Source organism: Cynoglossus semilaevis, chromosome 8 (genome assembly GCF_000523025.1).
Source record: "Cynoglossus semilaevis isolate Cse_v1.0 chromosome 8, Cse_v1.0, whole genome shotgun sequence".
NCBI classification, from domain to species: Eukaryota; Metazoa; Chordata; class Actinopteri; order Pleuronectiformes; family Cynoglossidae; genus Cynoglossus; species Cynoglossus semilaevis.
This window is the reverse complement of record NC_024314.1, coordinates 30,208-51,977: the sequence shown is the minus strand read 5'-3', so window position 1 is coordinate 51,977 and position 21,770 is coordinate 30,208. Positions and strand designations below refer to the sequence as shown.

The 21,770-nt window shown below is 38.8% G+C and overlaps 4 protein-coding genes across 7 annotated transcripts in view; 2 read left to right on the top strand and 2 right to left on the bottom strand.

Annotated features, from left to right (window-relative positions):
* Positions 1-50: 50 nt before the first annotated feature.
* On the bottom strand, positions 51-10,273 carry LOC103381414 (SWI/SNF-related matrix-associated actin-dependent regulator of chromatin subfamily D member 2-like). Its single transcript, XM_008313733.3, has 13 exons — positions 9,747-10,273; positions 7,784-7,992; positions 6,831-6,873; positions 6,620-6,742; positions 5,903-6,022; positions 5,105-5,200; positions 4,352-4,453; positions 4,102-4,263; positions 3,461-3,558; positions 3,187-3,322; positions 2,436-2,558; positions 1,756-1,857; positions 51-1,673 (listed from the first exon to the last, which is right to left on the bottom strand). Exons 1-13 carry the CDS (start codon positions 9,897-9,899, stop codon positions 1,620-1,622), a joined length of 1,521 nt encoding a protein of 506 aa, XP_008311955.1. The 5' UTR covers positions 9,900-10,273; the 3' UTR covers positions 51-1,619.
* Positions 10,274-10,483: 210 nt separating this feature from the next.
* On the bottom strand, positions 10,484-18,795 carry atxn7l3b (ataxin 7 like 3b). 3 transcript variants are annotated; one of them, XM_025058102.1, is made up of 9 exons: positions 18,231-18,795; positions 15,840-15,889; positions 15,024-15,149; positions 14,220-14,352; positions 13,886-14,057; positions 12,837-12,937; positions 12,721-12,743; positions 12,571-12,616; positions 10,484-11,876 (listed from the first exon to the last, which is right to left on the bottom strand). In XM_025058102.1, the coding sequence occupies exons 3-9, from the start codon at positions 15,072-15,074 to the stop codon at positions 11,797-11,799; spliced, it is 606 nt and encodes a 201-aa protein (XP_024913870.1). In that variant the 5' UTR covers positions 15,075-15,149; positions 15,840-15,889; positions 18,231-18,795; the 3' UTR covers positions 10,484-11,796. The 3 variants fall into 3 exon arrangements, with proteins under 3 accessions (XP_024913870.1, XP_008311954.1, XP_008311953.1); XM_008313732.3 differs by lacking the exon at positions 18,231-18,795 and adding an exon at positions 16,433-16,533 and having other exon boundaries at positions 15,836-15,889; XM_008313731.3 differs by lacking the exon at positions 18,231-18,795 and adding an exon at positions 16,433-16,533.
* On the top strand, positions 17,098-19,859 carry LOC103381411 (cytochrome c oxidase subunit NDUFA4-like). The gene is made up of 4 exons (XM_008313730.3): positions 17,098-17,294; positions 18,810-18,898; positions 19,350-19,410; positions 19,590-19,859. Exons 1-4 carry the CDS (start codon positions 17,244-17,246, stop codon positions 19,644-19,646), a joined length of 258 nt encoding a protein of 85 aa, XP_008311952.1. The 5' UTR covers positions 17,098-17,243; the 3' UTR covers positions 19,647-19,859.
* Positions 19,860-20,367: 508 nt separating this feature from the next.
* The window catches only part of cenpt (centromere protein T), a 9,811-nt gene continuing 8,408 nt past the window's right edge, over positions 20,368-21,770 (top strand). For both annotated transcript variants that reach the window (XM_008313715.3, XM_017034406.2), the window contains exons 1-2: positions 20,368-20,673; positions 21,491-21,611. In XM_008313715.3, the coding sequence (XP_008311937.2) occupies positions 20,588-20,673; positions 21,491-21,611 (207 nt within the window). In that variant the 5' untranslated portion in view covers positions 20,368-20,587. The remainder of the gene's footprint in view (positions 20,674-21,490; positions 21,612-21,770) is intronic.

Genomic DNA, 21,770 nt, shown 5'->3' with positions numbered 1-21,770 from the left:
AAACATAATTATGAAAGAAGCCACCGGCAAAAAATGCAAGTACAGAACAATCATTGGTCAAGTATATTTATTGTAGAAAATAATCCAAATGTATAAAAGATAATGGCTTTTGATCAGTACACATAATGTAAAATTTTACAAAGAGGCTGCACAACAAGCCTCTGTATATGTTTTGGCACTGCAAGTTATATGTTAATGTGGAATGATTTAACACACTGGAATGTTTTATACAAATCCTTAACAATTCAAACCAAAGGTTTACTCACAATGAAATAGTACTGGATTTAACAAGCAACACAAAGAACACATAATAGCATACACTTTGTAAACAATTCTGAAAAGTACAAAACAACTGATGGTCCAGGCTCAGAGTGGATTCACCACTGTTTATAACGAACAGTTTTCCTAAAAGTTCCCAAGATCATCAACCAAAAACGAAAGCACCTAAACCTCTTAAGGTCACCCCTGGCATTGAAAAAAAACTTATGTCAATCTCCCAGGCACCAGAAGTAATTTTTTCCCCCATAAAGTTATTTACAAGACACAGAGTCAGCTGCAAAAATCACAATGTTTTCAACATTAATTCCTCATTTATAATGCTAAACAAGCTAAACAACAGCTAAACAACAGCTAAACAAATCCAAAGCTTTTAAGAAAGGCTCAAAATGATAGACTTATATAGGAACAGTACCACAAAGTGTGTGTTTCCACTGCAGGCAACACAATTCATTTTAGTACCAGGTTTTAATTTAGTTTTTGCTTGGAAGGTAGGGCTTATTTGGAGGTATAGACCCAACTAAAAAAAACTGTTTGCAAACTCACTGTTTGGGACAAAACATAAATGAAAGTGAAAGACAAAGTGCTAAATGTACTCATATTTGTACAATTATTATTATAACTTCTATAAACCACACGGCTGGATTTCATAACTTGGTGATTAGAAAATAAATTTAGGCTGAAAGTCATCGTTTCAGCCACAGAGTCAATGCGTACAGGAAGCAGGAAGTCTTAACAAACATCAGATACTAGTCGTCACATACCAATGAAAGGCAGCGAGGCATCAAAAAGGCAGAAACTTTGAAAATGTTCTTAAAGTCCCTGATAATGTTCCTTGATAAAGTAGATTCATAGAGTTGAATCACATGCTTGTGTTGCCCAAATCCTTCTCATTGCTTTGAATTAGTGACACGTGGCAATAAAGTTAAATTTAATCTAATAGATTAAAATTGTTTGAGTCATGGCTTTTATCCAGGTCTGAGTATTTTCAGAAATCTAAAACTAATATAATCTCACGAATGTTTTCACTTCTGGTCTACAGTATTTCTGTATTTCTTTATATTATTTTATAAAATGTATGCAAGTATACATTTTTGCCATTTTTGTAAAGGCAGGATTAGATCAATAAATGCTCCTGGCTGTGTAAAAATCACTTAGAATCCCCATATGAGGTTAGCACCTGATTTTTATTTATTAAACATTAACCCGGTTAGGGTGTATTTTCAGGGTGAGTGCTCAGTCATGACTGTTTGTCAGTACCTTATACAACCAGAATCCAAACACCTGAATAATCACTGCTCAAATGTAATGGCTAACCCCGAGTCAGCCAAAAGGAAATGTGTTCAAGTGAGACGGATCCCCAAAACCTGCTCCAGTTCCTGTCTTCTCTGTTGCACCTGAAACAAATTAAATGCTGTATTTATTTACCAAACTTTGAATAATGTAACTGCAGGGAAAACGTGACCTAAAAATGCTTACTTTGGAATAGACGTATCTGCCCACAGCTTCTGGTACCCAGGGTGCCTGGTAGAAGTCAGTTCTTCTCTCCTCCTCTGGGTTTCCCGTCACATCTGTCATCAACTTAAAAAAAAAACAAAAACAGCTTTACTGAACAATGGGCTACGACATCTCTGGTTCAACACATGTTCAATGTTTTGCCCATGTTTTTTCTGTTAGGATTTTAACTGTAACTTTAGGGCTAATCCCTTATATTGTACCCTAAAAGTCAGTTGTGTATGATTTTTCTAAATTGCAAGTCAATAACTGTATCTGAGCTGATTCCTGAATGCATCGTTTTCTACTTTTTCTCTATTTTTTAAGGTCGGAGAATAGCAGGAGAACAAGAGAAAGACTCCGGAGTAGATTCCCCAACTAAGTGAAGGACATAGGAGAGTCTACACAAGCACTTGGTAAGTACTGTACACTGTCCTCAAAAGTATGCAGGCCTGAGTACTTCTGAATAACATGCTTGTTGGTCGAATCTGAGAAATTCAAACGACAATGTCGAAGATTTCACAAACACGTTTATTCAGGGAGTCTTGTTTAAGTCCATCTGACTCAATAATCACTTTCACAAGTTGTTCCCTGTACCTCCTATACTGTGTACATTGTTGTACATGTGGAGAAACCAGTACTTGAAGTGAGCGTTGCGTGTTTACCTTTAAATCTCTGCTCTGAGACTTGAGCCAGTCCTGGATGAAGTCCTGTGGGTTATTGCTGAAGCTGAGCATGAAGTCTCTTTCAGTCTTCAGTTGGTTAATGTACTCAATCGTCTCATGGATCTGTGTAACGTACAAACACAGCACATTTATTAAAACCTTAAAGCATACGTGTCAAACCCGAAGCCCGGGGGCCAAATGCGGCCCACCAAGCCATTTTGTGTGGCCTGTGGGAGTTTTTATAATCAATCAAATGATAATCAATTGCAGAAACATGTACTGGTCTGTTATGGTGTACGTAGTTACAACTATAACAGTGGTCCCCAACCTTTGTTGTCAGCCTGTACCACCTGTTAACACAGACTGGTAGCAAGGTGCTGAGCATTTAAGTATCATAAAATTAGCAAAATAAACCATCTTTTAGCCTGTATTCTGTTTTTATCAGAGTCTGAATAACATATTATTTTAAAATATTACCAGATTATCCTTAAATAAAGAAAGTAAATGTATATGACAGGACTTTCTTTGAATGAAGTAAATTAGTAAAAATTAAGTAAATTTTTTCCACTGTGTCCTACAGTGGCCTGGTATCAAATGACCTACGGACTAGGGGTTGTGGACCCCTGATCTATACACTCTTCTGTATAGATCTGTATATTGCTGATGTGGCCCCTGGTGAAAATGAGTTTGACACCCCTGTATTAAAAGGTCAGCAAGGTGCGAGTGTGGGTAAATGAGTGGCAACATTAACCTTGATCTCCAGGGCGGCTATTTCCTGTTGGTTGGTTGTTGAGGACAGAAAACTGTTCATTTGGCTCTTCAACGGGTCATCCACTTCAACATCGATATCATAACAGGCCGTCTTCTTCTGATCTGTGGGGTCCACACTACCAAGGAGTGGTGTAAACGTGCAACGTAGCAAGACAACACAAAAGGAGCAGACGAGGGAGCAAAGTTGATCTTAGGAATTTTTTCTCTCATACGGGTGGCAATATGTGTGGCGAGTTACAGACATGCACATTTACCTGATGATGTGATTGATAATGATTGGGTCAGGGTGGTGCAGCAAGCCAGCCAGCTTCATTGGGATCTCTGAAAACCTCATGCGAGGACAGCCGAAGATCTGCATAGAAAACAAACACGATGCCCTACCTGAGAAAGATAGCATTTGTCCTATTTTGCTAATAAATATAAAATAAAAAAATATATAAAAAGGCTCAGACGATTTAAGCACATTTTAGTCGACGGTCTCTTACACAGCCGCTTTGAGGGGAAACAAACGTGGTTTATGTCTATATTAAAAAACTATGTAGGTCCTTGACTTACATCTAAATTAAATCCGTATTGCGCAACGTAAGTCAATTTTCACGGGAAGTCATAGGACAGGACATAAAAAGAACATCAAAAACAAGTTCCCAAAAAACAACACAAACAAAAGAAAGTAAATGTAGCACAATCCAATGTATTCATCTGCCCAACTACTTCCTGGGTGAAGTTTGTTTTAACCGCGCACGTCGGAATGATAGAACGCGACTCTTAATTAATTTATGGGAGATTTCGACATTACCACAAAACGCCGTAGGTCGGGGCCGTCGTAAACCGAGGCCCTCCTGTACAACGTAAAAAAACCGTATACGCAAAACAAGTTTTCTAGCGTTTTCATTACCTGTCTGAAGTAGCGGTTGCAGTTGATGTACTCCTTCTCGTGACCGTCCTGCAGCTTGTTGTTTTTGATGTACAGCCAGAGAGCTTGCATGATGCTGGCCCGTGTCTGCGTGTGCACACCCAGGAGACGAGCCAACAGTGGATCCAGCTTGTACTGAGGAGGCTGAACATGACAAATACAATGGGTTAATGAGAAAATGCCAAAAACAGATTCAACTGACAGGGAGAGTACGCGCACTTGTGTAACATACCTGATGGTCCAGCATGAGCAGCAGGGTGCATTTGACATTCACATCTCCCGGTCTTTTTACCTGGAAACCATCCGTTTCCTGAGTAGTGGGCATTCTGTGCCACTGTAAGATAAACATAAAAAGAATATTATTTTATTTAATCTCACTGTTTTGTTTTTTGTTTCAGAATTATTTACACTCACAGTATAACATTCTAATGCAGGGGTGTCCAGACTTTTTTTTTTCCACTTGGGAGCTACTAGACTACAGTGATCTACCTACATTAACAACTTTATGTATGTATATATTTACACATGTAATCTATGGCACAATATGATTACATTTTAACATATATGGTCACTACTGCACACTTTGGAATTATATAAATATATATATATATTTCTAAATATATATATGTAATTATATATATATATATATTTATATATATTTATATTTTAATTGCTCATGATCCAAAAGCAATCTACTGGTAGATCACAATCTACTTATTGGGCACCCCTGCACTAGTGTTAATACTATTGATAACAATCAAAATATGATGAGTTACGAGTTATAATTTTGCCCAAAATCTCGTTTCTTTTTTACAAATAGATAACAAAAAGATCAAGATCTGATTTCACAAACACTTCTGTCTACAAACATGTTATAAAAAATGAATTATTTGCAAAACAGTGGCTTATGAATCAGCCGCAGTCTTGACCTTTCTTGGGTTTCAGAATCACTGCGACTTCTCACTTGTTCCTCAATGTGCAATACCTCTACTAAGTGGTTGTCAGGTCCGTAGAGCTCCTTATCGAGCTCGATCACCAAACTCTTGAAGAAAGAGGAGAACTTCCTTTTCTGCTTGCCAGGCTGGAAACACAAAAGAAACAAAAGATGGTGAAAACAGGGCAACATGACTGGCATCTGTGTCTCCTTATTGTGTGTCGGGCTGTGGGGCTGCATTGTTGGGCTCTGATCACACTGGAGATGGCAAGGCAGAAAAGAACTGTAGAAAACTAAAAAAAGCTGTTGCACACCCACCCTTTCCCAACCTCGTCAAAGTGTTTGCACAACGCGACCCTTTTTCCCCCTCACATCTCTGCTCTCTTTCTCAATTTCTCTAGGCAGAACTCCTACGCATGGTCGACACAAAGATAGAGAGAGAGACAGAGAGAAGTAGACAGAAAAAACGACTCCTTTATGTGGTCTGTCCGAGACAACACGAGTTGAGCGGGAACTGATAGAGAGCAGGGAGACATATCAGTTATTGGAATGTAAAGGCTTTGGTTTCAATTCCTTGTTTCAAAAAAAGAACACGAGCTTGTGTGCGTGCGTGTGTGTTTGATTCTGTGCGTAGTCATGGGGTGGAGCGAGGAGCGCTGCAAATACACATCTGGTTGCATGGTTGAGCCAAGGACATGAGCCAAACAGAGCTGGGAGACTGAATGTGAAGTTTGCAAGAAACACAGGGACAGAGACAGAAATAGTTAGAAATCGAACCGCAGAGAGATAGTTGCGAAGCTGTGAGAAAAGAATTTGAGACATAAGTGACTCAATCACATATTCACATACCTCCTCCAGTAGTTTGCCTTCTACCCTCAGCTCCCAGGACGAGACCTTCTCGGCCTCCTCACCCTCAGGCTTGCAGGGTGTGTAGGTGTTGGAGATGTAGATCCTGAGTTTGCGCTTTTGCTTGGAAAAGCGAAAGAGGGAACAGATCGTGAGCTCACGCAACACTTTTAGGCCAATATTTGACATGAGGTCCAGTAAGGAACCCATCACCAGAGTGAACAGTGGGCAGCTTTAAGCACCCGGAGAGCAGTGTGTGGGGACGGTGCCATGCTCAGAGCACCTCAGTGGTAACTTGGCAACTGGTGGACTCGAACCTGAAGCCTTCCAATTTTTGACATAATGTTCAGTAAATGACTGGAGCCATGTTTTTAGACAATGAATGTTCAGAATTCCAGTATTGATTTTTTCACACTGATAGCCACTAGAGGGCACTCTAGGCTTCTGTACCAGTACATGCTCCTCCTATACCACTGAAAATTGACATGTTCGTTATTTTCACACTGACAGTCGCTAGAGGGCACTGGTGCGACTAATACTCCAGAGCAACTTGTATGTTTTTTTCTTCTTCATTATGCTTTTTTTGGCTGGGGCGACATGTACTGTAATGAAAATGTTCATTACAGAACATTTAAGAACAAACTATTTTTGTCTTCCAGTGCCAGGTTAGAACCAAAAAGGCATCCTTAGGTTAGCTTGAATGTTTGATGACAACAATACCATAATGGGCTTTTTGATTGCTTCCTGAATCTCCATACGCTTCCGAGCGATTGTCTGGTCTAGTTTCCTTTCAAAGGCCAGGAGGTCCATGTAGGCCTGGGACTCGGGCACCAGATCTCGGATCTAAAATACCAAAAGGTAAATCAGTTAATCACAGCAGAGGAAGCCTTGTTCATGAGGGGTAAAAAAAAGGAACAGATAATACACCCACCCTCTGTGGAAGAACCTTGTCTGCCATCTTGCGCCTTTTTGTCCTACAGAAAACAAAGTAGCAAACAAACAAAGTGGGACTTTTTTTCAAAGTGTGAAACTGCATCATGACCTGTGCTATTTCTTTCATTACCGCCCCACAGTGAGAGCCCGGGGCTTCCACTCATTGTAGTTAGTGATTTCATAAAGTGTCTCTACAATTAAATCACGCATCTTGTCTCTATTACACCTCTAATTACAACGCCTTTAATGACAGCTTACGATAGTTGCCTTTAGTCTTGCGCAAACCTGATTGGCTATTTTGAGAAATGCATTACAAAATTATTGTTCAGAAAGTGCCTCGCATCGCAAACAACCACATTTATGAGTGTGACCTCGTTTTGCAGTTTGAGGTCAGAAACATCTACTGGAGTTACAGCACATGTCAGTCATGAGATACTTCAGTATCTGTGTGATCGGAGCTGTGAACAGCAATAACGTTAACGCAGACAAACACAGCTGCCCTGTTGTAAAGTTATAGCTCTTCTTTACTGAATCTTTTCATGTGATTGCAGCCTCGACAGTGGATGCGACTCGCAACAATTTTTTTTTAATGTCTCCATTTGAAATCCATACTTTAGACCTTTGATCTTGCCTTAAAATACTTATATTATTACATTAAACACCGAATCATAGTATCTCTTATTGATTATGACTTATTCATGACATTCTTATGACATATTTTGTCACACTATACTTCTTACTCTATGACCTACTATGACTATAACTGTACTATTTCTATTTATTATTTATGATAATTTATTACTATTTATTATTATTTATGTATTTTGCATGTTTACGACGTCGACGACGTTGATTGAAGTGATTTCATGTTTGCAACAGATGGAAGGTGTTAACAGACATCGTTGTTCATATTTAAAAACAGTTTTCCTCCCTCCCTCGTCTCTACTTTACCCTCGTCTGAGGCCTCCTCCTCCCCCCAGTGCCTCCTGTTGCTGTTGTTGTTGATGTTGATACAGGACCCGCTTCCTTGAGGCGTCCATGCTCGGAGGCCCCATGCCTGGCCGCATGGGCATGTTCCCACTACCATAAGAGGGGCCTGGCAGCTGACCCCCCATTGATCCCATGGGGCCCCCAACCCTACTGGGTGGGATTCCTGGGCGCTGTTAGAGAGGGTGAGAGCTGATGTTATTATTTGGCTCTAATGACACAGTTCTGAGTGTGGAAGACACTACAAACAGTAATTCAACAACTGAGTTTCAGGAACTATCACTGTGTTAAATACTTGTGCAACCCAGCGTTTGCGGTGACTCTTTTTCTCTTTGTGATGTGTCAGACATTTTCAATAAGACACAGACTCAGACTTTATGAAGCCTTTTTTTTTTTTTTTTTTTTATGAAGCCTTTTTTTTTAAGTTTGTGCATGATTAGGTCTGGTTTCGTGCTGCTGAAAAAATGTGAGTTCTTGGGAAGTGTGCTGTCCTGATGGGAACACGTGTCTCTCTGAAATTCTAGAACTAACAATTTCAGATATTTGTCGATGGTATATTAGCATGTACTTCTTGTTTTATCTATTATTAACCAAACCAAGCCTAACTGTCTACTTGTTTGACCACAGAGTAGCTTTTTATCGCCTCTGATTCCAGGCCATCTCAGACAGTAGTTTAAAGAAGCAGTTCTGGCGTTCAGACAAAATGAATTCTCAGTTCCCTCGTGACGTTTCCCGCGAAATGGTGAGACATGAGCCCTCACTGTTTGCGACGACTGAGCCCTTGGGGTGTACTCCTTTTATACCGAATCTCTAAACATGTCACAAGTGAGCTTGTAATTCAAGAAGCTTTCATTGTTTTGCTTTCAAGTCTTACATTCCCTCTTAAAGTTCTTCAGACATTATTTCTAATTACTCTATAAGTAAACTAACACTTATGATTATTTATGTGGACGTGTGACAACAGCAATTCTGTCCAAACATGGGACAACTTTGTATACTTGAGGGAAAATTGCACTTATTTATGATTATGATTATTGTTTTTTTTTTAAATAATTCTTCTCTGTTGTGAACCTACAGAAGTGACATCATAGTCGTGTTATGACAGTTTCTTTCTTTGTCCGTTAACTTTTGCCTACGTCCAAACATGAAAAATATCTTGTAGTCCTAAGTCTTTTTTTTATTTTATTTTTGTCTCTGTTGTATAGTTAGGGGCTAGGATTGGAAGTGTTATCTTCAGCGACAATAAAACTTGGTCTTAGGTTGCAGCTTGGATATTGAAAATGATCTGTTTTTAATCTATGCTATGTGACACTTTTCAAATGTCTTTATTATGCCATTCCCTTTAGATTGTGAAGTTTGGAGAGTTTTGCTAACGTTGTGTATTCAAAACACGGTCGTGATCTTACACACTCATCTGGTGCATTCGTTTTTGCCAAGATATTTGCAAGTGTCACTTCAATCACTGATAAAAAACAGGTTTTTACGAACCAGTGTAACTGAACGTCAACCGTCGGTTTTCACACTGTTTGAACATTACTGTGTAAACCCACATGAGTGATGTAGACACAATGTTTTTGTACGTTACATAAGTTAGATACGGAGAAGACAAAAAGAACGGCTATTGTGTTCGGCAAACAAGTGTTTGGGGGGGGGAGGTAAGAACTTTAATGTTCGGCATGTAAGTGACTGTATGTAAGTTGGTGTAATTTTATTCACTAGTCAAATGCGGAAGTAAAAACATGTGGGGTTTTTCCCACTGAATAACGTTAAGTGTCTTACTAAACTTAACACGTTTTTTTAAGGATATACATTTACCTCATAGTTACTGTGCAATTTACTTACCGGATACTTGGTGTATTACTTCAAAACCTTAACTTTCCCCAGTAAACAACAAAAAAAGGAAATTAAAATGAAGCTACAAACTGACCTGCAGGTACTGGGGTAACATGTTCATGCTCCGGCTGTATCCGCTCATTGACTGCGGCAGTCCAGACATTCTCATGCCCGCCGAATGTCCCGCATTCATAGGACTCAAATTCGGGTTAATCGCGGAACCGGGGAAGCCTCCTCGCGATGCCATCCTCTCGCTCCACAAGTGGTTAGAGTTGAATTTGCCTTAATATTTCGCTGCAACTTCGCGCGTAGCAGGACCGCCAACAGAACGCCTCTGCCCCAAACCCTAGATGTCCCACTGAGTGATTACCAATAGTCACTTTTCACAGGCTGCAGTTTTGACAGCGAACCGCCTGTCAACAGAATGCTAGCTGACGTTAGCTCCGCTCTAACCGGTTCAAGTTCCGGGATTTGCTTTAATCTACAACAGCCTCGGGTGAGAGCAGCGAGTCGTTTCCTCCCTTTCTCCCCGTTTAGTGTCAACTTCGTTAAGTAGCTTCTGTTTCACCGCGAATCAAATAAACAGTTGACAACACACACTGCGGCAACAAGCAAAGTAGATATCTCGCCTACTGCAGTAAAACTCTTAAACTAATGTTGTTCTGTTAGTTCATTTTAAGACAACGTTCTTTAGTTCGTTTTAGAGTCAGATTCTCTTAAAAACAATTGAATCGCATTTTCTCTTAGCAGTCGTTTTTTGAATGAAGTGTAATATGAATGATTATTGTCTGGGATTAAAATCTTTCTTTTTATTATCTATTTTGTTCATAACAGTTGGGCGTAAACTAGACACGCTCTTGGCGTACAGTGAATTTTACCTGTAGAAAATAAACCCAGTAGGTGGCAGTGTTGTAACTATACTGTAAAGAACCATTAATAAAACTGTAGTGGCTGAAGCCAATTTCAAGGGAAGTTTATCTTAAAGGAAAGCTGAATGTCCGCACAGCAGTTCAAACTGAAGCTTTATTACATTGTGGCTATTTGAATGAATTAAATATAGTATTGTAGTACTTAAAGTAATACTAGGGCACCTAGACTGCATTCAGCACCTTACAGCTACATGTTTAGGAAAAATTAGAACACTAGAAAAAAAGAGACAAATCTTGTTCAGTTCTTACCACTACTTTCCAAATTTCATCTATATCCATGTTGTTTTAATTCACGTCATAATGTACAACTGGATAAAGGAAATGATGAAAAACCATCAGGTTTAAACCGGTTCAAGGCGAAAAAGAACAATAAGTCATATGTAACAAATCGTTTATTTTGCTAGACAGATGAAACAGACTGAGCCATGATAGCAGCAATTCAACTATCGGAATATTTACACTATCACATCACACAAAAGATATACAGTATGTCACCCTTTACAATGTAAACACATGATAAAAAGACATGTTTGATTGCTAGAAAAAAAAAAGAAAAAAAGAAAAAATTAAAGCTGCTTCATGCAGCAAATACCTGGTTGGACAATTAGGAATTTATAGACTGAACATTTTCTGAACAGGTTTTTCACAAGTTAAAGTCACGCACACATATGTCATTTAACTGCAGATTCACTAGCATCATGTTGAATGTAAAAACAAAAAAGACAAACCACTGAAGAAGATTGTCTTTTACATTATTTTCAAAGTAGGATTACTTTAAACCAGTGAGGTAAATACAAACACACCTATAATTTTGTATTTCAAGAAACAAGATGTGCACACAAATGCCTCAGCTCAGCCACTAGATTCATGACACGAGAATATAAGGTATGTGAGGTCACGTCGTATACGGTGATGTTGATTATTCTGGGCTGCAGTGGAGAAAGGGGTTGGTATAATGATTTTTGTAGAGAAAACAAAAAACTGTCAAGTATACAGTGAGAGGTCTGAACTGTTTCTGCAGAGCAGCAAACACTATACAGTATATCTTTTAGCCACAACAACAACAATATCTACTGGTGCCAGTTCTTCGAAGAACAGCATGTAAGTTGTTTCTGGTCTCCTTGTGCTTAGGCATGAGTGTCTGTGTACCCACACATACAGACGATGGTTGTTGAACTGAGTGTTTGTTGAATTGAGTGTTTGTAGCCGAGTGTTTTATTGCGGGAACGCCTCATCTTTCATCAGCATGCGTGGACTTTCCTGGTTATCCATTCGACGTCTAGGCCCCATCATGCCTACAGAGATAGAGAGTGAATATTAGGTTCATTGAATGTCATTAATGGACATACTACATTTATGCATTTCATTAACAATGAAGCTCTACACCAGGGGTGTCAAACTCAAATTCACAGTGGGCCAAAATTATAAACTGGGATGAGGACGTGGGCCAAACTTAATATTTATTGACAAATTTGAGTGTAAATGTTCATGTTTACCCTTCTCTCCAGATCTGTAAAGTAAAACTTTTTTATATGGATGTTTTACATAAACATTGAATCTGGAACAACCAAAGGTTAATATTATAAACACATGAGAAATTAAATTTGAAATAAAACACACATCGATGGTATTAATTTCGAGTTTCTTTTTTCACAGGCCAAAAAAAAAAATGAGTTTCTTTTTTCACAGGACAAAACAACAACAAAAAACTACCGTAAATGTATGTGCTATAACATAGCTCATCCACCACTAATACTACAAATTCTGCATGTGCTATAACATACCCCATCCACCACTAATACTACAAATTCTGCCAGTATATAGGGTCTATATACTGACGGGCTAACTCTAGTACACATTTGATATTTTCTCACGGGCCAAATATAATTACACTTTGGGCCAGATTTGGCCCCCGAGCCTGAGTTTGACACGTGTGCTCTAAACTATGTAAAATAACTGCTAATGTCAATGCTCAATATATCAACTTACTGTTCTTATGCTTGAATGATTTGGATCTTCTGGGTGAGTTGGGGTTCTAAAGAGTAGCAAAAAAAAAGCGAGCAACAAATAAATTAAAAATTTGTTAATGTACGTAATTCGTAGGTGTTCAAAACACTGAGTTGGAATTCAAAAACATACCTTATCAGATTTTCTTTTCTTTGCTGTAATAAAAAAAGATGACATTTAAAAAAATATATATATATATAATAAACAACTTGTAAGTAGTGTTTTCGTTTGCCAACAATCAGTTGTACCTTTCTTTTCTGCTCCATATGACCAGTCGTTATCATTGACGTCGTCATTATCTTCTTGGTCACTCTCTGATTTGTTGTTGGCATTGTTACCGGTGACTATTCTGTAGAAGAAAAAGGAAAAGTAGAGGACACGCACAACTTATTTTTATAGCTGTATCTTCACTAGTCTTTTATAAGACATGCGGGGAGAATGTAGTTCAAGGTGTAATTTAAATTATGGATTCCGTTTTTTGTCTTCCTATCAGGGATTTTCCTGTTCTGATTAATGGCTGACAGCACAAGTTTTCATTTGCCGTGTAACAACAGCCCCACCAACAGGCCTAGACGCAGCCGTGCAGCTCAGTAAGTACCGTGAATTGAAAACCGAGCCTCTAATTCTTCATTATTCGCCTTAAATTAAAAACACTGAATTGCACATTAGACTGAATAATCTATTAAATTATAATCTAAACTAAGTATAAAAATGTATTACAACACAATGTTAAAGCATAGACAAGCTATATATATATATATATATAAACTGTATTTTTGTGTATATATATAGTTATATATATATTTATATATATATATTTGTTTTCAATTGTTGCCTGCCTAATGTGATCAATGTAAGCTATTTGTTATGAACCTTCAATTTAGTTAATGATTACATATCTTAATAGTCATGTTTATGAGAAGCTGGTAAGAGCACCGCCTGTTAGACCAAAGGCTGTTGTTAGATTAGCCAAAGTTTCCACAGTGAGGGTGATCAGTCACCCTGGGCAATGTTATGAATGACAAACAATTCGCTGAATCTGTGAAATGTTGTATTCGGCTCGGCTGATCACCGAGGCAAAGACAGCAGGATATCTTTTACACAATGTATTTGTGTTGCGGACAGTTCATTTGGAGAAATGTGTACTGTATTACATGGTGATTTTTCTATTTCAGGGGCTACGCCAGCAACAGAGAACACTCACGTTTCCACTGCACACGCCAGTAAGTGAGTACAGTACAGTTTTTTTTCAACAGTATATAATGGCGTTGCCGAAAGGGCTGGACTCCGAGCTTACCTGCGATTGGCTATGCGGCTGCTGTTGCGTCCCATCCCTAGGCATTTCTCTAAGTGTGGTGCAAAGCGTGAAGCCGCAATGCTTCGGTTGCAATTAGGACACACACATTCCTTGTTTTTCCACTGGTTGTACACTTGGCCGAAAACGTCCAATCCAGGCTGGTCCACAATTTCTGAAAAATGAAAAAAAAAATTTTTTTAATTCCGTCAGTTTCTGGGAGAAAAAAGTTTAGTGAAACAGTTGATTTATTTATTTTTGTAGATTGAGTGTGTGTATTAAAAAGTGAAGGCAAATATTTTTTTCTACAAGGAGAGAAGGCTGAAGCCATACTCACCAAAGTCCCTCATGCTCTCTTGGTCCGTGTCATCCAGGAAAAAATAGCCCTGCTTGACTGCCCGGTGGACCTCAAAGCAAAGACCTAGGCATGCATCCTCCACCAGGTCAGACAGGATGTCCTGAGCTAGGCCCTAAAACAGTAAGGCCAGGAAACAGAAACACAAGTTAGGCTAGGCAAGGCATGGGCAAACTTTATGACTCGTGAACCACAATTGCCCTAACATTGAACAAGGAGCAGATAGATGGAGCATTCGTGTGAACTAAGAGAAATGACATGTGAAAATCATGCATAAAGGCTTAAAAGCTTTTATCATTTTCTACGCCATCTATTGGGGGAATGTGGGTATTGCAGGGAAAAGGCAGTAGTATAATGATAATATAAATAAATTATAAAATTTGGAAAAGGTGGACCGGATCAAAAAGCTGAACGGGCCACATCGGACCGGCTCAAAAAGCGGAATGGGCCACATCTGGCCCCTGTGCCATAGTTTGCCCATGACTGGGCTATGGCAAATACTGGGATTAACCCAATCAGCTCTGAGGTAAATCTAACACTAACTGCAGTTTTGTGTTACGGAGGCAAAAACAAAGAGTTTAGAAGTCAAGTTTTCAAATGTATTGCATTACAGCAGCAAAAAACTTAATTAACCAACCAAATTTAAATAAAATCAGGCAATATTTTTACACCTAAATGGATTAATTCCCTATACACACTGTTAAACTGTGCCAATAAATGAATAGAGAGAGTGGATGAGAGAGGGTGATAGAGATGCTACAGCAACATTACAATTTCCTACTGTACCTCCAGCTTGCTGTTGTCCATGCTGGACATTGAAACCTCCTCCATTTTCATTTGCCAAAATTACGAGATGAGCCGACACTGCTGTTGTCATGCTGTAGCGCAGAAAGCATTGGCCAGAACAGAGGGCTGCAGCAGGAGGGGGAAAAAAAAAAACACAACACACGTTATCCTACACTGCACCTCAGTGTACAATGGTTTATTAGACTTAATGACATGTATCAGTGCAAAGTGTAGTTTTTGTTTTCCAAGCAGAGAACCGTGAAGGAAAAAAAAACTACATATGAATTAAATGTTTATTTTGGAAGTAATTATAATTAGTTAGGTGAGAAGCGTTCTGGATTTTTCCATCCTACAGCCTACAGCATGTCTTTTACTGAACAGGGACCAGTTCATCTCTGGTCTATCGTGTTTTTGTTGTGGTGGTGGCGTTTTAGCCATGAAAACATAAAAACCCCACAAAAACAACAACAAAATGAAATCTTATTCAAAATACAGAACATGTGTCCTTGAGACAGACGAGATGAAAATATAGCAGGAAATGTTATGAACAGCAAGTATTGAGCTTTTGTCTAGGCATTGTGTAGGTACCAGAGTGGCAGGTCTAGATAGGAGACTAAATAAAGCATCTAAAACAAGACTGCTGTTGGCTTTACATTTGAAATGTCGACGTCCTAGTCTCTTTAATAGTAAAATACTGTATATTCACAGCATGTTCAGTCAAGGTCTTTAAACTACTGACTAACAGTGGGACCTGGCACATTAAAAACGCCTCAATGCGAGCATATTGGTCGTCGTGTGATGGAGCTACTTACTTACAACAACACGGTGAACAGAGGCTGGCAACGAGCAGCTTCCCGAGTTATAACCTAGGAATATAAAAATACCACAAAGAAGTCAGACACAAAAACACAATTACACAAAGGCGGAGGCTGCATGTTTCTGACAGCGTTCCGAACACAGCGCTGTCGTGAATGCAGCGAAAACAAAGAACTCTGATCTGTGTCGTCTGCTGGGGGAAATGGAAATGCCAGGAGGTGATATGAGCTCCACAAGCAGCAGCAGAGTGGCGCTGGTGGCTAAGGCTAACACGCTAACACTGCTCAGTGTCTGGGGTCAGTCAGCACTCAGCTCAGTGTATGGTAAACAATGTGGCTGATCCACTGCGATTGGTGGTACTTTTTTCCCCGAATAAGAAATAACGACTGTAAATTAGCGAGGCTAGTTCACAAACCAGGTAGCGAACCATCGGCGGTGCTGTTGTTGCAGTACACTGCGGCTGCCCGCCCCCGCCCTCGGCAAAGACTAAGTAAGGAGTCAGGTTGAAAAGGACGCTCATTTTGTTCCTAGAGAGAAGCCTCAGCAACGGGAACAAAATTACAACATCGGAGATGATAGAACGGTTTATTTACCTGTTTCAGCAGGGATCCATCTTTACGTCGACTAGATCAGACATGAGCAATCGATCGCTACATTTCACACTGCCACCGTGTGCCGGGATCGAGATCACAGATTTATAATTTCTTGGATTTAGCGGTGGTAAACTCGCTCAATTTTTAAGACTCGGCTAACTGTGACTCACTCACAAAACACACACGAAAAAATGCATTTGTGAGGGTGCAATAGAACAAAGTTAGTTAATTTTATGAGTTAAATTGGACTAATCTATCTGTCTGTCGTCACTCTTTTTCTACTGGTGTCTTTGCTGCCTCCCAGTGGGCACGTAAATGCGCTGCATGTTGGGGGTTCACACCAATGACAGAGACATTGCCTCTGGGCCAAACCGCCACATTATTATTGTTGTTGTTGTTGTTGTTATTATTATTATTGTTGTTATTATTATAATTCATGTTCCATGTTCATGTCCACACCCATCATATTTTGGTTTAGATATACTGTGACGACTGTATGTCGTCTCGTTGTACGCTACTGGTTTGAGCCCGATTCTGTTTAATGAGTTGAACATTTTCTATGCGGTTATTGTTATATTGAAATTGACATTTAAGTCGTTTTCACTGGACTATGTGAGCTCTTAATCCAGATGTGGTGTTGCAGTACAGCTGTGACGTCATTGTCTTTGATTGGCTGAGAGGTGGAGGAAGCGCAGTTGTACTACTCACCTCGGTGTGTCCTCCCGGCCTGCAGAAATCCAAAGACACTGCGCACGACTGTGGGTAGATACTTTCTTTTTCACGGAGCGTGTAAGTGGGAGAATTTTTCGACATGTCGTCAATATTTGGACTCGTAACCAAACAACTTAAAACCCACCCAGCTGTAAGTCCTCGCCGCTATCTTTCCCCTGCATTGTATATGACCCGTTGACATTGAAATTTGCCTAACGGGCGCTCTGCCGCTTCTTTTTCTCTTCCTGTGTCTCTATTATTATTATAACATATAACATTCAGACAAATGTATTAAGTTACACTGTTGAAGAATGAATACGAAATAAAACTTATTAAGGCATGGAATTAAAACATAAGACAGGTGGAGCCTCGTTTTCACTTTCCACAATACACGCTGATATTCCTTACCATACACTGTTTTTTATATTATACATATTGGGACATTTTTCTCGCTATGTTATCACGTTGTATTTATCATCTCTGGACGGAATGTTGCTCCTTTGATAAATGGCGTCCAAATATCGCATATAAACCGCAACAAAATTATTATATGATGTAATTATGATATTATATTAGTATCGTTGATGACATTATTATTATACGAGTGTAGTATACATGTTAACAACCATGAAAGAAGGCAACTACCGGACGTATGCTGCCTCTACACTGGTATGAGTCAAGGCTTTGCCATTTCCCCATGCATGTGCAGAGACGTTTCTAGAGAACGGGCACAAGGGAGCTAAGCGGAAGTTGGGGTTTATCACACTGAACCTGAGTAAAAATAAAGAGGAATACTTTTATGTTAGGTAAAACTCCATAAATAAATAAATAAATAAACGATGTATGTTTAACATTTGTATTAACATATAGAAATAAATAAATAAACAATGTATGTTTAACATTTGTATTAACATAAAAATGTTCATAATGAATATATATAATTTCATAAAAGGGACAGCAATTGAAGCTAACTGCTGAGCCAAGACCAGCTGAAAGTGATTTTGTTTTTGTCATTTTATGTCAACCCAAGATTTGGTAATATTGGTTCAACAAAACAAGGATATGCCAAGTAAAATGAGTGCCATACCTGTATAATTAATGTTGTAGAGGGCTGTAGCATTGTTTTAAAGCAGTGGCTACAGCATATGTCCACTGGGAGTTCAAACAAAGCAGATGAGAAATTATTTTCCGGCCAGTCATGTACTGCAGTATTTTCAGTACTGACTTCTGATTGGGCAATGGGTTGCACTTTAAAGAAATGTACAATGGAATTCTCCAAGGTGACTTTCTCCCATGCACTCTGCTATAGTAAGTAATGTGATTGTAATAGTAAGACAAAACAGGGCAGCGTCATAGACCTGTTGAATAGAATATAAGACTCAGAGCGGTAGCTGGTACCAGGGACTTGCCACTATTGGAGCTAAAGTTAATCATTCAACCCTGGAGGTGGGACCTGTAATTGATTGGTTTACCACGACCAGCTACACAAACAGCAGAGGTAATTTGTATTTTTTTTTTCTATATGTGTTAATGGTTCAATATATATTTAAAACCATATACGATTTAGGAATATTAAGCATGTAAGCTAAGACACTTGTTGATAAACAGCGCTGTTGTGTTGGAATGATGAAATGTATAGTACTGACTGTCCTCTTTTGCCCAACAGCTGATCCCCCTCTTCGTCTTCATTGGTGGTGGAGTAACCATGAGCGCCACTTATTTGGCTCGACTGGCTCTAAAAAACCCAGATGTCTCGTAAGTTCCCTTGAAATCTCAAACTGCTCAATACGATAAAATCTGCAGTGTGTTGCACATGGTTTTTCTTTAGTTGTCGTTGAGGTTGTCCTGATATCATCTATTCGAAACCGTAGTTGTATGAGTACTTTTGTTGAGTCTTCTTTTGTGTACGCACCATTACTTATAATATGTAATACTTATAATATTACTGATAATTATCTGAAAATATAACATATAACAAAATATAACAAAACAAACAAACAATGTACAAGGTTATTACCTTTGTAACCAAACAAACTTTGTATGTACAAGGTTATTTACCTTTGTAACCAAACAAACTTTGTAACCAAAAGGTGTAACATTGAAAAATAATTTCTAAAACCTATTCAAGTTGAACATAACTTGGTAAATAATTATAATAAACATTTTTAATAGTTTGATGATGATGATTTTCCTGTTTTGTTCTCAGATGGGATCGCAAGAACAACCCTGAGCCCTGGAACAAATTGGAGCACAATCAGCAGTACAAAGTAAAGGCTTTCTCTCAGTAACCGTTTACAATATCTTTTATAACAGTCATAACAGAAGTTTATTAGAAAAGAGTGTATGTTTGTAAATAATAATCTATACCTTTCCTGTAACCTGCTTCAAAGTCCAAACTGCTCTGAACTGATTGTTTATCTATGTGTCTGTGTGTGTGCGTGTCCAGCTTTTTTCGGTCAGCACGGACTACTCCAAGCTGAAGAAGGACAGACCTGATTTTTAAATCTGAAGTCTTTCAGTCTGTGTGAAGAGCCGTCGAGTCAAAACCTGAGGACGAATTGAGTCTCAAACTGCTCAATACACTCAGTTTACCAGGGGTGGGAATCATTCTGTTCATACATTGCTGTATAAATAAAGCAGGCAGTCACCTGTTTTACCAATTTATGAGTTTATTTTTGACCAAGTTGTAAATCATTAAATCTATTTAAATCATTTCTATCTCTAGTATCAGTCTTTTTATTTATTACATTATAATAATTAATGATAATTGTATGAATAAACTAACAATAAGAACAATACAAATTTGACAACAAGTTATTTTTTCCTTTACATCTCGAAACAGGAAAACAATGCTTGTCAAAAACGTATCACCATGTGATTTACTTAACATATTAATTAATTAACTTATTAATTAATTATTTTTAAATTAAATATTAAAATCAGACAACATTACTAAAATATATTTCTGGGCTTTGCAACTGTTGGACTCTAATATAACTCTCAATAGCTCCTGCCACGTTAGCGTTTAAAGCAAATTATCGTTTTATCTACATAATATCATGAATGTTACTTCGGTTTCTAATTCCGGAAATAACCAAAATTAATAAACATAAATTCTAAACGGTGAACTTCCAAAGACGTTCAGTGCTGTTCCTTTATTGTCCCTATGGTGGTGACGAGAGTGCCCTGTCTTCGAAACGAGAAAACACCAACGAAGAAGATGTGGATCTCGCGAGACTTTAATTAAAAATAACGCGGGATAGTGTGAGAAACATACCCGTTGATACGGCGATATTGTCTTATTTAAAAATACCGGACGAACAAGGCGTTTTAAAAGGGTTTTCTAGAATTGGCGAAACGTTTAAACCCTGTTTAAACTGCTGTTCTCGTATACTTATTAGCTTACGCCAACCACAAAAGCAAAGTCGTAGGTCCGCTGACCAAATGGATTTTACGGAGGATTTGTCAGCCAGAGTACTGTTGAGAAATATCCTCAGCACGGAACAACCGCGGACTCCCATCACTAGAAGGTAAACTATAACCACTTGTACATGTTTAATAGTTCGGTTTTGGTTAGGTCTGTTACACTGTGAAGTGTCATAAAATATTTTTTGCCGTAGAACGGTTGAACGCTGGCCGCGACTTCCTGCTGCTGCTCGCCCGTAACTTTTAGCTTCACTTTAAGTTTTTAATTAATTAATTAATTAATTAATTTTAGGAATTTACTGATTACTGATGATTTACTGTCACCGCTCCTGTGTCCATTTCGACCGAGTCCCCGCCGTGTTAACGTACTTAACAGTGTTAACTGGCAGGATGCACATCGAGTCCGTTCTTCTCTGGACTTTACTGTCATTTCCTTCACCAACTTGCGATGGGCCTGCTCCAATCCTCCGCTGCTGAGCTTCTCCAGCTTTGTGCACCCCACCGGTTGCATCACCTCTCCTCCTGGAGGCTTTGGAACTCGCCCCGTCTTGAGGAACATCAATTCACTCCCACCATTCAAGCCTGCACTTAGAACGCATCTGTTTACAATGTCCTTCTACGTCTGATATTCTTATTGTTATATTGTTTTTTTTAATGCTGTGTTGTTATTTTTGCATTCACTGTAAGGCGTCCTCGGGTGACAGAAAGGCGCCTATGAAATAAAATGTATTAGTGTATTATTAAATAATGGAACAGTATAACCTAAGAATAGACGTGACGTCACCAATAGTAGATAGTAGATACTTTTTTTATATAGGTGTGGTTCTATGGAGGTTGTAACGGAAATATTTGATTATACTAGTCATCTACCAAATTTTGATGAATTTCTATTCAGCAACTTGACAAAATTTTTTCCTTTAGCTCTAACAGAACTGTGGAAACCAGCAGTGTCCGGCGCAGCAGCAGGCTGAGCACGAAAAATACGCAAAACCAAAGCGTACAGGACATTCTGAGGCGCAGCTTCAAGGACAAAGTTCGTGAGGTGAGATGGAAACAGCTGCACTAATGCTCACTTTAAGGGGACATACAAACTAAACAAGGAATAAGAAATACCACAGAACGCAAAGCATTACACCATTTAAGAAAAGGAATCTGGTTTCAAAGGAGTCAGGTTTCATTTAGACCAGTGGTTCTCAAACTG

Bases quoted from the DNA above. Each gene is read 5' to 3' on its own strand.
- LOC103381414 (XM_008313733.3), bottom strand. From the start codon at position 9,899: ATGGCATCGCGAGGAGGCTTCCCCGGTTCCGCGATTAACCCGAATTTG. The intron at 4,264-4,351 runs GTATGTTACACA...TGTCATGTTCAG, and splicing joins TGCTCATGCTGGACCATCAG to CCTCCTCAGTACAAGCTGGA. The intron at 1,674-1,755 runs GTAAGCATTTTT...AATTTGTTTCAG, and splicing joins GCAGATACGTCTATTCCAAA to GTGCAACAGAGAAGACAGGA.
- atxn7l3b (XM_025058102.1), bottom strand. From the start codon at position 15,074: ATGAAAATGGAGGAGGTTTCAATGTCCAGCATGGACAACAGCAAGCTG. The intron at 14,353-15,023 runs GTACAGTAGGAA...TTACTGTTTTAG, and splicing joins TGGACAACAGCAAGCTGGAG to GGCCTAGCTCAGGACATCCT. The intron at 12,617-12,720 runs GTATGTTTTTGA...GCTACTCTTTAG, and splicing joins AGAAAAGAAAATCTGATAAG to AACCCCAACTCACCCAGAAG.
- LOC103381411 (XM_008313730.3), top strand. From the start codon at position 17,244: ATGTCGTCAATATTTGGACTCGTAACCAAACAACTTAAAACCCACCCA. The intron at 17,295-18,809 runs GTAAGTCCTCGC...TTTGCCCAACAG, and splicing joins AACTTAAAACCCACCCAGCT to CTGATCCCCCTCTTCGTCTT. The intron at 19,411-19,589 runs GTAAAGGCTTTC...GTGCGTGTCCAG, and splicing joins AGCACAATCAGCAGTACAAA to CTTTTTTCGGTCAGCACGGA.